Raw genomic sequence first — 14204 nt, forward strand, 5'->3', positions numbered from 1 at the left:
TTTTAACTACAGTGCCACAATATTTTCCACAGTAATTACTTGAAGAAACATGTACAGATAGTGTATTTTCAATCACCTCCAGCTGATGCATAGATTCAGACATACCTTACATTTGTGTCTAAGTGCTTCTCTGTCTAGTAAAATAATTGAATCGTATGTCATTACTGAATGTGCTTTTAATACCAACTCACACAGAAGCTGCTATTTCATTAGCCAAAAGAGAGCTGTATCAGAAATGTTCTCTTATTTGCAAACCTACAGAATTTTTAAAATATCATCATCATCTATGGTAGCTTTGCAGTCATTGGGAGAAACTGTGCAAGAAAATTAAATTCAAAAATTACTCATTCATCTCATTTCATTTAAAACTAGCTGTGTTAGGAAACACAGAAAACTACACATCTGAGTTCTGCAACAGCACATCTCTGCTGTTGCCAGGATTAGCATCAGATCCAGCTCAGCCAATTTTCCTGTCCTTCCTGGCTCTGCCCTTCACCTTTATCACCTTACCCACACCTTTGGCTCTTCACTGTCCTCCACACCCAGCTCTAGCCTGGTTGGGACAATCGTGGGTTTTGAACACCTGGAATTATAGTCCAGGCCTGCTAGAATCCCTAGCAAATAGCTCCTCAGAAACACCCTTTGCACACGAGAGCCATGCAAGGTGACTGGCCTCTCATTTCACCTTCTGCCAAGCTCACAGTGGCAGTGGTCCAGGAGCGGGGGCCTTGTGGTGTCCCCACAAAGCAGTGGCACTTCTGGTGGCAGCAGGCATGGGCACAGCACCCAGGAAAGAAAATGGTCAGGCATCAACAGCAGGACTCATGCACAAGAGGCTGCTCCCAAAAGGATGAATGGGCTGTTCACCAGCCTTGTCCCTTGCAGCAGACACTACCCACTTGTCTCTGTCTTTCAGTTATAACAAAGTGGTTATAGTAACTTTTGGTTATAACTTTCCTCAATCAAAGAGAAAAGGCATGCTCTGAAAGGCAGTTCTCTGCAGTGGGCCCAGGGTCTGGCCTCCAGAAAGATGCTTATGTGCTGCAGAAGGAAACTGCTCTTGCTTTCTCAACCACATGAAGGAGAAAGAGTAAGAGAATGTCCAGCAGAAGGTGCACACTAATGTCCAACAGCTGACGGTTCTTCTCTGGAAGAATTAATCTGGCCAATTTACTCATAACCCTAGCAAACATGTCACCTCCCTTACTAACACTGATTTTATACCAACATTTCCCATGTCATTCTCATCTACTTGCACAGCTCGCTCCTATTTTTCTCCTACTCCCACATACTTTGGGCAGGACAAGACATATGAGAAGTTAATGCGTGCCTGTTGAGCCATCCCTATTTCTGAAGACCTGAGGAAATGCAAAGCTCTTCTAATATCCAAACACAAACTATAACAAAGATGAATGTGAAAGCCATGTGGAGTACAGCAGACTGAGATGATCAGTTTGGGCACAAGCATGCTAGTTATATCATCATTGACCTAGAAATGCAATGTGAAAATGTCACATGGGAAGGCAGTCAGATGCTGAGATACTGGAACAGCTGAGAGAGGAAAAACAGGAGCTCCATCTTTTCCCACTTGGTTAAAAGCATGAACCTTAATGTGTTCATCAGCCCTTTCCCTTGCACTATACACTATTTGCCCATCTCTAACCACCTTTTAACAAAGCATAATGCTTCATCAACTTAAAATAATAAAAACCCCTATATAAGTGGTATAGCTTGGTTGGCTCACTTACGAATTCCATTATCCAAATGCATCTCTTAGCTATGGAAAACAGCATTATCTGTGCTAGCTTTCAGGAAAGGAAAGATGCACTCTGTCTGTGGGAAAAAAAATGGATCTAAAAAATAATTCCCACATTTGGGGAAAATTACAACCCTAATTTTCCTGCTTGGGTCACAGACGCACAAGTTACAGCATATATTTGAATGCATCTTTCGTCAGATGGCTGCGGAATAAACCAGTCTGATACAGATGTATGTTATCTTTTTGTTTCTGTAATACTGATCACTTTCATATTTCTTAATAACTTACAGTAGGAATAAAAGCTTGTGAGCCAAAAGGGAAATACAGTCCAGGTAGGATATGGGTAATCCAATGAAGCACGTAAGATTAGATTTTTCTTTACTAGTCTTATAAATTTATAATCAACGAACCCTCCCTACCCCCAGTATTTTCTAATCTTCATAAAAACCCTGCTGGTACTTCAGCCATAGCAATCTCCCTTCCAGGGCAGAGAACCAAACTGCTTCCTGCACATCCTGTCCCTGTTGAGTATACTTCTATATGCCAAAGGGTCAATTGGAGAGAGTGTCTCTGTAAGCATCCCTAAGGACTTGGTTAATGGCCTCTACCCTGCTTCTCTTCAGCGAGACCAAAGAGGTGCATTATCAGCTCAACACTACTCCTAATGTAAGGCTTCTGCTCTCTCGTTTTCTACAGTCGTGAACAAGGAAATAGCTAAAATCAAGCTACAGACACCTGTGTATGCAGGTGAAAGTTAAGGCCTAAACCTGGAGCAAAATAATCCTTTGCAACTGCACAAGAGTGAGCAGACCATGGTCATGAAAAAATAAGAAACAGCAGCCTCAGCACAGGAACAGAAGTACTGAAGCCATGAGAAAAATGCTCAACTCATTCAAAGAAAAAAATTACCGTTACTAGGCTAAGGCAAAATTGCTTTAGGGACTTCACTGGGTATCCACAGCTTCTTTTAACTAACCCAAATTGTTTCACCACCATACCCGTGTCTGCAATTTTAGGGACGGGAGAAGCCTTTTGATTTTTATCTAGTATCTGTGTCATTTCTCAGTACCATATGCTTGCATGTAGATTTTTAAAAGAGAATGAACATTTACTTTTGATATCCCGTATTTTTTTATAAGAATAAGAGAAAAATGTGGTTTTTGAGTATAACTGAACCATTAAGATCCAATGGCTATGGATACGAAAGTACCAACTCTAAAATTTGTGCCACACCATGGTACCGAAGAAGGTCTTGCTTTATATGATATACTGAATACAACTTCATACGTACACACCTTGCAACAGAACTATACAGCGATCAGGAACCAATAAGCATGTCATAAAGGAGCCATTCTCAGAGAAATAAGCAGGAAGATTTTAGCCTGATACCATAATATTTTGAACCAAAGTTGTAAAAACTAAACCAACCAAACAAATAAAACCCCAATAAAACCACAGTCTGGCTGAATCCTTCGTTCTCCAAAGCCCTTTATAGGAGAGAAGTGTTACATGTACAGTGACTCTCCCCAAGTAATTAAAGATCAGCTATTACGAAAAAGTAAAATTTGCACTGAAATTATATTGAACACTAAATGTCTAAATGTAACAAATCATGGAAATTCCCCAATGCATCCTTGAGAGCATAAAAATGCACAAAAATCTAAAATGCAGCATTTAAAAATTTCAACTGAGAACACAATCACATCCTAATTGCAATAACTTCCATTTGATCTTGATACACTCTAAATTAACAGCTTCACTATGTCAATCAAACACCTCAACACTGTTTTCATGATTAGTTGATCTGTGGGAGAAATTTATTCCTTCATATACTTTGACAGGCTAGCAGTAAACATGCAAGTAAAATTATGTATGGTGAGCCTTGAACAACAATATTCAACTCCCTTAAGATTTTTCATACACTATGTCCAAAACAATTAACAGCAGAACAATATTCTGTTCAGACAGAGTCTGCTGAGGAAAAGGTCATCTGAAACGATTTCAGCTGGATGAATGAAGCTGCCCAAGTATGTAATTTGTAATAAAAATTCAACTGGTGATAAATTATGTAGGTGACTTTTTTTGCTTCAAATTCATACTTAGCATCAACTTATCCTAAGTAAAATTCGAGATAAGTTTTTCACTTTTAAGTACAACATAAATATATTGTAAATTTAAAGATAAACTTCCTGACTAGAGCAAACTTATGGCAATGCTTTGATATATAAACAGATTTTAAAAAGCCATAAGATAAACAGGGGGAAATTATTTTTCTCTTCTACATAACACTGGTTTCTGATCAAACCACAAAACCTAATTTAATTTTATAAACAACGTAAAAATGGCCCATGATGCTGAGAGTGCAATAAATTGATCTCATCATATTAATAACATCTCTTCCTTATCCTTCTATGATTTAAATAGTAGAAAGAAATTTCTTGCCTGGGACTTCTTCCCTTTATAAAATCTCATCAGGCTTCTGCTGGTGAGTAAGCATCCTGAGATGGGTGAAGAAAGAAACCTAACAGCAAAGAAAAATCTCTGCCCACCTCATGGGGGAAGCAATTTTCAATCAAGCTGGGACAAGTTTCCCAAGTGGCTTGCTGCAGCTACAAATCCGGCTGCATTCTCTCAAGTGAAGTTCATTCTCTTGCAAGCTTAGACATGCTGTCTTCTCAGAAGCTATTAAGTCGCTGAAACTTGTCTACAAGTTACTTTGTGATTATGTATAGAGAAAAGAAATAAGTTAACCATGGGACTTTCAGCAAAAGTCCAATGCACTTCTGCTTCCTTTCACAGGAACAATTGATAAAGCTCTGTATCCCCTCTTTTAAAGGGTAACCTATACTTCTAAGCTATGCATATGAAAACATCTACATGAAAACATTTATAGAGCTCTTTTGCATAAGCATATGCCTGCACATATACAAACACAGCCTCCTACAGAACTCAGTGAAAATCATGTGACAAATCATATAGCTATAAAACAAACCCTGTCTCCAATGACCCCATCTACACTATTCACTTTACCTGACCCAAATCCTGTTGTGTCCAGCCTTTTAACATCACAGCCCTAAGCATGTTAGCCATTGTTTATTATTTTGCTAACCTATCAACCTTTTGCCTCACAGTGTGTCCTCTCTTTTAAATTTCTCCGCATCTAAAACCTCAAGTTCTTGAAAGATGAGCTTGAAGTCCAAGGGAATTAAGAGCTCACCAGCTCTAGGAACCATAGGCTGTAAAAGTAAAAGGGCTGGAAATTGCAAAATTTCTTTAGTCATTTGGTTCCAGTAATGGGGAACTCCAACCTAACATCACAGCCTTTTCCATGATGCTTTCATTCTTTAGAAGATTTTAACACAGCATTCACTATTTTCTTCTTTCTCACCAGGTACCCATGATACTAAGAAATCATAACTCCTATATATTGGGAAGCCAATAAAATTAGTCTTGGTATTATTATGAAAAAACAGTAATCTTATTTTAAAACACACATGATATACGCAAGAGGAGATTTCACTTAGCTACTGCAGAAAGACACTCTTGACGTCAGAGATGACTCAAGCTGCTTTGTCCTTCAAGTTAGGTGGGTTGACATTGCTGTCATAGCAGACCACCTTCGAAACTGAGATACACAAAAAGATGATGACTCACTTTCATCACATTCCATCACATACGCAAATGTCAAACACGTAAATCAAACATCTCTAAGGAACCAAAACAGCTTCCTTGGTCAACAACTGTTTTGTGGGGGGTGACATTTAGTACTTACAAAAATGTAGATGTATTATTGCTGGAGGTACGGAAAACAGAGCAATGTAGGTGGCCTCTCTTAACTTCAGTTGAAGCCTTTACTAGGAAGAATAACTGAGAGCTGATACATCCTCCTATGCGTAGGCATTAAATACAACTACAGCAGCTCAATCAGATTTAAAACTGGACTTCCAGCAGAGAAAAGCCTGTCTATTGATCCAATAGTGACATGCACACTCCAACCCAGTTTACTCCTGAAATACAACATGGCTTTTTATCTCTTTTTTTGTTGTTGTTTAAATCAACCGTATGTTGCATTACAGGTTATAAGGGCCTAAAGTGTCTACTTACCTAGTTATAAAATGATATAGTGCTTAAGCCAACTAACCAACTAAAATTCTTATGCTTGCTTTCTTTTCCTAAATCTTCCTAGGATAAATATTTTAATATCTCCCATATGTTAGATAAATAATAATGAACCTTATTTGCACGTATACACCAAGACTCATTATTCATATTAGCTAAGTTAATATGTCACATCTGGCAAAGATTGCACTCATTCAAATCAAATAACAGCTGCTAAATATAAAAAACTACATCTGAATTCTGAGATTTTTATGGGAAATGTGGTCTGCTTTAATCTTAATCCCATCAAGGAAATATTTTTTGCATCTTATACGTGGATTAAATTTGGTATGTATTTATACGCAGAAATGCTAGTTCATGAAAATACCACAAAACAGGACCGTTACATTTCCTGTTATATCCATTTTAAAGATTTAATTTAATATCAAATAGCATGTTCCACATTCAAAAACATCTTCAGTTTACTGTTTTTGATGGATTAAAAAATGGTTTAGGAAAAAATTAAATGTTTTCCAAAGCACAAAAATTCTATCATGTGATTTTCATTTAGCATGAAAATCAAAGCTTTGCAAAAGCCCATATTTAAGTACATCCACATGGCTGTTATTTATAAGAAGGCCATTGCTTGTCTATGCTAACATTATTCTTTCTAATGCTAGCACTCTGATCTGTTTTAAGAAGCTGAGAGTCTACATTTCAAATCAACTGATCAGACCACTAAGAATATTTTGTTGGTTATGCATCTCAGAACTTTACACAGGGACTAGTTTGTTGCCGTCACCATAATGACTGTACTTTTTTCAGGCCAACGTACCCTGTTCCAAATTGTTGTTTCTACTCAAACTCTGTGCTCTGACTGTATGTTCTGAAACAAATATTCAGTTGTAATGCTAACCCCATTTCTTTACATCCTAGAGATGTGAAAACCAAGGGATTAGATACACAGCAGGTATCTGCTCTGCCAAAGAAACCTATAAAGCTACAGCTCCTTGCACTATCCCTTGTTTAAGGAAAACTTCAATGCCCAACACACTACTGACACAGCTCCACAAAAATCTTTGTACTTCTCCCACTGGCCTATTGGATATACAAGACCTGAAAGACTAAAGAAACAGATAGAGAGCATCTGGGAAAGCCAGACAGAAAAACAAGGTTGAAAGGGAAATAATGCCTTTGTAGAAGTCCATAGTAAGAAACACATTCCGCATGAGGTTGGGCCCCTATGGGGAACTGGGACTGACCTGTGTCTTACTGCTACTTCTGCTGCAAACTTTCAGGCAACCATGGCAAACCACTTCATCTCACTATTTTCCCTGGATTTATAACAAAGAAGAATCAACACCAGAGAGTCTAACGCCAACAGTGCAGTAAAAGAAGCTTTGCACAGAACCAATGAGTTTTCAGAGGTTTAAATGAGAATTTCAAGCAACAGTGTGAACTTTCCACTCACACAAAGTCAGACAAGTGTTTGAAAGAACCTGATGTGAACCTATTTCCTGTGATAGCAGATGTCCTACTAAAGAAACCTGGCAGTCTCTTTCAGTCTCTCACCCTGTATCTGCTATTTGAACTGTAAATGCCTCACACAGTCAACTATTATTATCCAAAATAATGTAAGGCCAGTACGTAGGAAATAGTGCAATAATGGTGAATATTAATGTGCACGCGAACCCTGCAGTGGTGGCACTGAGGCAACCCTGTTACAGAACCTCAGTGGAGAAACATGTACATTGCCTTCCGTGAAACCAGCACTTGGCCAGCAACCGGTATCAACACAGGGTCTGGGAAACAGCTAAAGCTGCCGTGCAGTGCTGCACGGAGCCAGTTTGGGTCTGCCACACTGCAGCATGGGTAAATAAACTGCAGACAATGCAGTCAAAACAACAAGCCTGAGGGTCAGTCCCAGACACAGTGTTACATAAGTTTATGAGGATTATCACGGAACATTCCAGGAAATTCAGACTACTCAAACAGCATTCATATACACAGTCACTCAACTGTCGTATTAATTATTAACTAGGCATTAATCTCTCAGCTCTACTCATTAATGCCCCAGAACATGCTATTCGGTATTGGAGTACCTCCAAAGATAAAAGGCTGTAAACAAAACAATTTCCTGCAGAATGTCACACATTCACTAACTCCTTCTTTCATATGACCAATGACATGTTTTTCGTGTCACAACTTTATTAAAAATATAATCTGAAACCACTCGAAATAGCACTAAAAACAAAAGGCTTTTAAAACACGGAAATCGCCCTTGTGCCCCACACCACTGGAAGATAAAAAGGTGTAAAAATAATCGGCACCAGTTGTTTGCAGTATTCCTAAACACCACGGAGGAAATAGCAGCTTCAGCTTAATCATCAAACCTCTTCTCTCTTGACAAAATCATTCCATATTGGATGATAACAGCACTGCTGTTGGTGTAGGTTGATATTAGTCAACACATGATCTGAGCTCAGTTTTTAGACATTTGGGTAACCTACTGCAGCAATGGAAATTGATGCTCTAAACTGTACTCCAAAGAAGGTTATGTGCAAAGGAGGAGTTGCATCAACTGAATGACACAGAGCTGATATAAAAGCTGAATGTAAGTGCTAAATACAAAGTGGTGGGAACTTCATTTATGGCTTTTAAAAAAGCTTTGTGGAGATGTATCCAGCGACTACACAGCTTGAAGTAATACAAGCAGCTTTTCACCAAAAAAAAAAGAAATAAACACACATGCACTGAGAACACCACCATCTTAAAGCTCAACACTGACAGTGCTTTTTTCCCCAAAACTAAGCTCCAAGAATTTCTCATCTATTAATCGATATAAATGGTGTCTTTTAGGAATCTGCTAGTATACCTCTCATATAACATGAATAGTTGCAAAGTAAAAGTGTATAAAAATAATGATGCATTAGTTCACAGTGGCATCACCCCATTCCTGTAGGGGATGAATTCTTGCACAAAACATTTAGCTAGCTAATTTACTCAGAATCACACAGAAAAGTCTATGGCAAAACCAGCAATTGGATCTGAAAATACAGTGATCAAAATGAAATTTAGATAATAACAAGAGTATCAGATATTCGAGTTCAGGCAAAAATAATAAGCAATCCCAGTTTCAACTTCTTTCAGGGCTGCTAAACATTTAGATATTGTTCCAACACACCAACAGCTCTTGTTATGTCACTGTTACAAATCCTGCACTCCCTAAAATTCATAACATTCTGCTCACTTACAGCAATTTGACAGAAAAACAAATGAGAACAGAAAACTAAAGTTTTTCCATGCTGCTGAGTGCAACAATCATGCAATAAAATCCTGAATCCTAACTTTGAATCTCTGATTACCTATAGACAAAACTCCCTAGAAAATACTTACTTATAATTATTATTTTTCTGGCATTATGCTTACATGAAAGTTAACTTGCTGGCTCTGAATGCAGAAAAAAAACAGCGAATGACAATTGTAAAAGCTAAATATTACTGAAACACTATTGACTTTCAAAGAGTATGAGGAAAAATTAATTGGCAGATGTTTTACATAGCGTAATTAACAGTTCATTTCAATGCTCTGTAACAAGATTAAGATAATTATGCTTAGAAACAGAAATGTAATAATGATAAATTACTAGTTTTCATATTACGGTCAATCTCTTACATTCCAAATAATCACCATGTTTAGAAATAGGTGCATCTGTTCCATGTTGTCATCAGACGTACAAATGGCACAAACTCATGACTGGGTGAAACAGTCTTTCACTCAAGATAGACAGATTTCTTTGCTCCAGGTCTAAACAGAGTGCCTGCTCCATTCATCAGCAAAACAGAAGGTAAAACCAGCAGTACTGTTTTCACTAGGGCACAGTTACCGGATAGAAGCTGAAGTTGCATTAGCAATTTGAATTTCTTATGGATAAATGGAGAGCAAAGCTTAAATTCTGCAAGCTTAGCAAATTACAGAAACTCCTCATATGGAAGTTGAAGAAGGAGAATTTGAGAATCTGTATTCTGTGATAGTGTGCAAACTATGAAGTCATATGCTTTCCATATGCGTAGTAAGAAATAACTCTCTTAAGGATTTCAGGTCACAAATAAATTAAAGAAAAAAAAACTGATTTTCACTGTTTTCTTTTATTACATTTGTGAACATTCTAATGACTGCATCCAAGTGGCATATTAGTGCAAACCATTCAAAGTAACAATTACACGAAAGTCATTCCTGATTAGCAATAATGTAATTGATAAATTACACTTTATATTTCAGGGTCTACATATAAATTTTGTTTTAGGCTTTCCACCTTTAAGTTGTTGGTTTTTTTTCCATTTTAATTTCAAAGGTGAATTTTTCTTCCATTTTGCCACAAAGTCGTAACAATAGCAAAAAAACCAAACCCAACAACCCTAAACCCCCCAAACCCAGCAATAAAAAATACAACCACTTTGCCTTTAAATTAAAAATAAACCTGTTCTTCACCTCTCTCTCATTTCTATAGCTCTGCTGCTTTCATCATGGGGTCTTTTGTTACTTTTTTGCTTTGCTTTCTACTATCAAGTCCTTGACACTGGGAGACTAAAACCTCACAACTAACAGCACGAAGATCAGAGCAGACACAGAAATAGAAATTGCAAGATTAGAAATCTCAAAGACCTGAAAAATAGACAGAGGAGGAATAAGCAGGGATTGAGCAGAACCAAGGAGAATAAAGGAAAGCAATGAAAAATACTTTCAATAATAATAAAAAAAACCCCAGTGTGTGACTGTATTATTAATGTGCAGCTGAGGAAAATTAGTTCTGTAGAACTGCAGTATCACACTTATCCAAAGCAAAGCAGATTGGAAGAAGGGAGGTAAGTGCAAAAGCATTGTGCATCATAAATACTCACTGACACCTTTCACATTTAGTTCACTTTTTATTCCCACCCAGTAGTAGGCAAATTTGTTCCTACTATTGATCACTGTTGCTCTAAGCCTTCAAATAAATAACAAAAATAATCCCACCCCATAATGAATGAAAACCCCAAGACATTATGCAAAAAAAACACTTTTGTATTAACCACCTTTCTAGCTTCATTCCCTCACTTATCAAATATGCTTCCACAGGCTTGCTAGGGCTTTCTGGTTCTTTAGAAATCCCTAGCTGTTCATACACTCCCTGTCCCTTTTGCATGATCTGACTAACAAGCCATTTTTATCTCACATCCATAGAGAACAAATGAGAGACACTTGTTTTCCTTTGCTCTTTCCTTAGATGAAGTCAGGGTGCTGGTCCCAGAAATTACAGAGACAGTGGAATTTGCTACAAAACATTAACTTTGCAATAGATGAGCAAGTGATTATATAATCACTTTGTAGGCAATCTCCCTTATCTTAATGAGGTTTTGGTGCAGAATTTTGCCTCCTAAACCCAGGATACTTTTATATATGCTGTAGCCACAAATAATTCTCAATCGTATTCAATTACAGGCAGAAACACTGTCCTAGGCTTTGATCTTTGATCTCCTTACATATCAGCAGTAGGTGGTAAGAAACTACGAAAGCAAAAACATACATACTCTAATGAGACGTACTAAAAAGATACTCTGAGGCATGCCTGAAACAACAATACACTCCCAATTGTGCCCTTATACAGATAGCTTTCAGACTAGAAGGACATCAAAAGCCAGAGGGATACAAGTGAAGAATGTAACATTCAATTCAAACGCCCATTTTTACAGTTACATTCTACTGGCCTGAAAAAGTAATAGCATCAACCAATGTACTCGAGTATCTCACTGAAATGGCTGTTACATGTCTTTACCTAGTCTTGACTTTATCCTAAACACCATCTCACCATTGCTGCTAACACATTCCGAACCATCTAGACAAGCCTTTTCTGTTTTTCAGCACCCTAACTCCAAATCCCAGCACAAATCCTCAAAATTTCTTCATTATCCAATTCATTATATAATTTGAACTAGGTGCCTAATGTGATGGAGCTTCTTAAAGTATGTTTTTAACTAAGATACAGTATATCTTCAAGGTAATATGTTATTGTTACATCCCTTGTTAATATTTCATAAAATAAACTTTTTAATTTTTTTACATGTATCAGTATAATGTGCATTAAGACTGATCCTATCCCACTGACTAAAACAAGGTATAGAAACAGTATACTACCTCAATATACAGCCTCACTGACACATCCCATAGAAACCTGCTACAGCCTTCAAAGGGTTAAACTCCATACTAATTCCCTACAGTTTCTTAAAAATAACTAACAAACAGTGGTTTGCTATGAGGATACTACTGAAACTTGAATCCAAACCACTTAATTTCTGTGTTTGTATCTCAGGTTTCAGTCATATCATTGTCATTTAAACAACTAGTTTCAACAAGTAACCCAAGCTAACAGTCTATACTCTTATCATTCCAACTTTAGGCCTTTAGCTGTGTATAAAAGACGTAATTTCAAATCACACTTGAACACACATTATAACTGAATTGTATATAATATTCAAACAGTATTTGAAATTACATCAAAAATCACATTTAAATTGTAAAGCTAGAGAGAGCCATCTACAGTATATACGGTGAAAGGAGGATCTGTGAAACTTTGATGGAGAAGTGCCATATCAATTTAAAAACATTTGGGAGTCTTCCAGTATGGAAAAGACAAAGCTCTTACCGTTTCCTTTGGAATATGTGACTGGCTTTGTTCTGCATTCTAAAGGAAGTAAAAAAAATAAATAAGAACACGACTACATACAACATATACTATCTATCAGCAGGGGGATAAACAAAGGCTCCAACTCTGATGTGAAGTAGTAATGGCAAAGCGAAGAGTGTTTGTCACACCTCTGATTCAAATTTGTCTAAATTTGAAGTAAATGAGTAAAAAAAGCAGTAAATGAGAGCTGAACAAAATAACCTCCAGCCACCTGAGGCCAGTGCACCTGACTTTATCTGGCTATGAGGGAGGTAGCTATTAGGCCAAGGAAGAATCACAGCTGCTTTCACCATTTTCTGACTGGTGGAACACTCTCCTTCAGGGATGTTCTCCCTTGGCCATTCCCTTCTGCTTTGAATTTTTCAGAGAATGACCTCAGCAATCCAGATGAATCCTACCAAATATTTTAAACAAGTATCTATTTTTTAAAATAGCCATTCTCATTTTTACAAGGATTCCCCTTTTGAGTGTATTCAGACCTATAGCACAGGATACCCCAGGTCAGAAGGGTGCCTTCAGTCCACCACAGGAGGGATCCTCCTATACCTTGCATTCCTCACCTGTGTCTTAGGGCACACATAAGGCAAACCTAAATAACTGGAAAACCTTTCTTCATCCCCCAACTAATTCTGGAAACACACATAAGGAACTATTGTTCTTCCCAGCCCACATCCACCCATATTAAAAACAGTTTAAGCACCTAGGAGCCACCTTGCTGCTGGCTGGATGAGCACTTGAGTGGTAACCAGCTATTTCTTTCCATTCAGCTGGGCCAAAATAAAATGCTAGGGTTTACTGGACTCTTTTGCTTTGGGCTGTATTGCAGATTTTTACAGAGATTCAAATGATTAAGCACAAAAATGTAGTAGCAAAGGAGTAACAAGAACACTCAGCTGTCTTTAACCTGCTGCTAACAACCATCAAGAATAAAATCATGAGGAGCTAACTACTAGCCACATATAAAGGACCTGTATGTACAAATGGGCATATTAACTTTTATTGTACTGGAGACTAAACTCTGCCAGATAGTCTCCGCTGATACTGAGAATACAGCTCAAAAGCTAAATAACCCAAGTCAATCCTTCAGTGGATTCACATAGTCAGTAGCATGCTCTAAGAAAATCCTTCACAGCAAGTTCTGTACAGATATGTGAGGTAACTAGAGTATTACAGGATAATAAGAGTAATCCTCACCCCCTTCACAAAGCGGGGGGGCAGGGAGGAAAGATTTTTCATATACAGTCTGCCTTACACTGATGTGAACAAGCCCTGATATATATTTTATATATATATATATATATATATATATATATAAAATTAGGTAACTCTGGAAGCAATAAAATACTTTGTATTGTGGAGGTCTCATTGGTGAGAAAAGTTGACTCCTGTCAATTTCATTTTATTTCCTGCTTCCATGTTTTACTCACTTTCACTATGATCTCCTGGATGATGGTTCTCCATCATCCACAGCCCCCGTAACCTGACCACACAAGCTACAAAGATCCTATACTAACCTAAACGGGCTCAGCTTAACATTCTGGTATGTTTTAGATACAACTAGACAGCTCTGTAGGTTGCTTCCAGACAATAACAGCAACATTCACAAAGACATTAAACTCCACA

General features: G+C 37.6%; 1 protein-coding gene across 15 annotated transcripts in view; it reads right to left on the bottom strand.

The window, feature by feature from the left end:
* Nucleotides 1-14204, bottom strand: part of PARD3 (par-3 family cell polarity regulator) — a 458414-nt gene that overhangs the window by 183289 nt on the left and 260921 nt on the right. For 11 of the 15 annotated variants that reach the window (XM_065666722.1, XM_065666721.1, XM_065666719.1 and 8 more), the window contains one exon: nucleotides 12540-12578. The exons of the other annotated variants lie outside the window; for them this stretch is intronic. In XM_065666722.1, the coding sequence (XP_065522794.1) occupies nucleotides 12540-12578 (39 nt within the window). The remainder of the gene's footprint in view (nucleotides 1-12539; nucleotides 12579-14204) is intronic. 15 annotated transcript variants of the gene reach the window in all.

The sequence above is a fragment of the Lathamus discolor genome, chromosome 2, assembly GCF_037157495.1.
Source record: "Lathamus discolor isolate bLatDis1 chromosome 2, bLatDis1.hap1, whole genome shotgun sequence".
NCBI classification, from domain to species: Eukaryota; Metazoa; Chordata; class Aves; order Psittaciformes; family Psittacidae; genus Lathamus; species Lathamus discolor.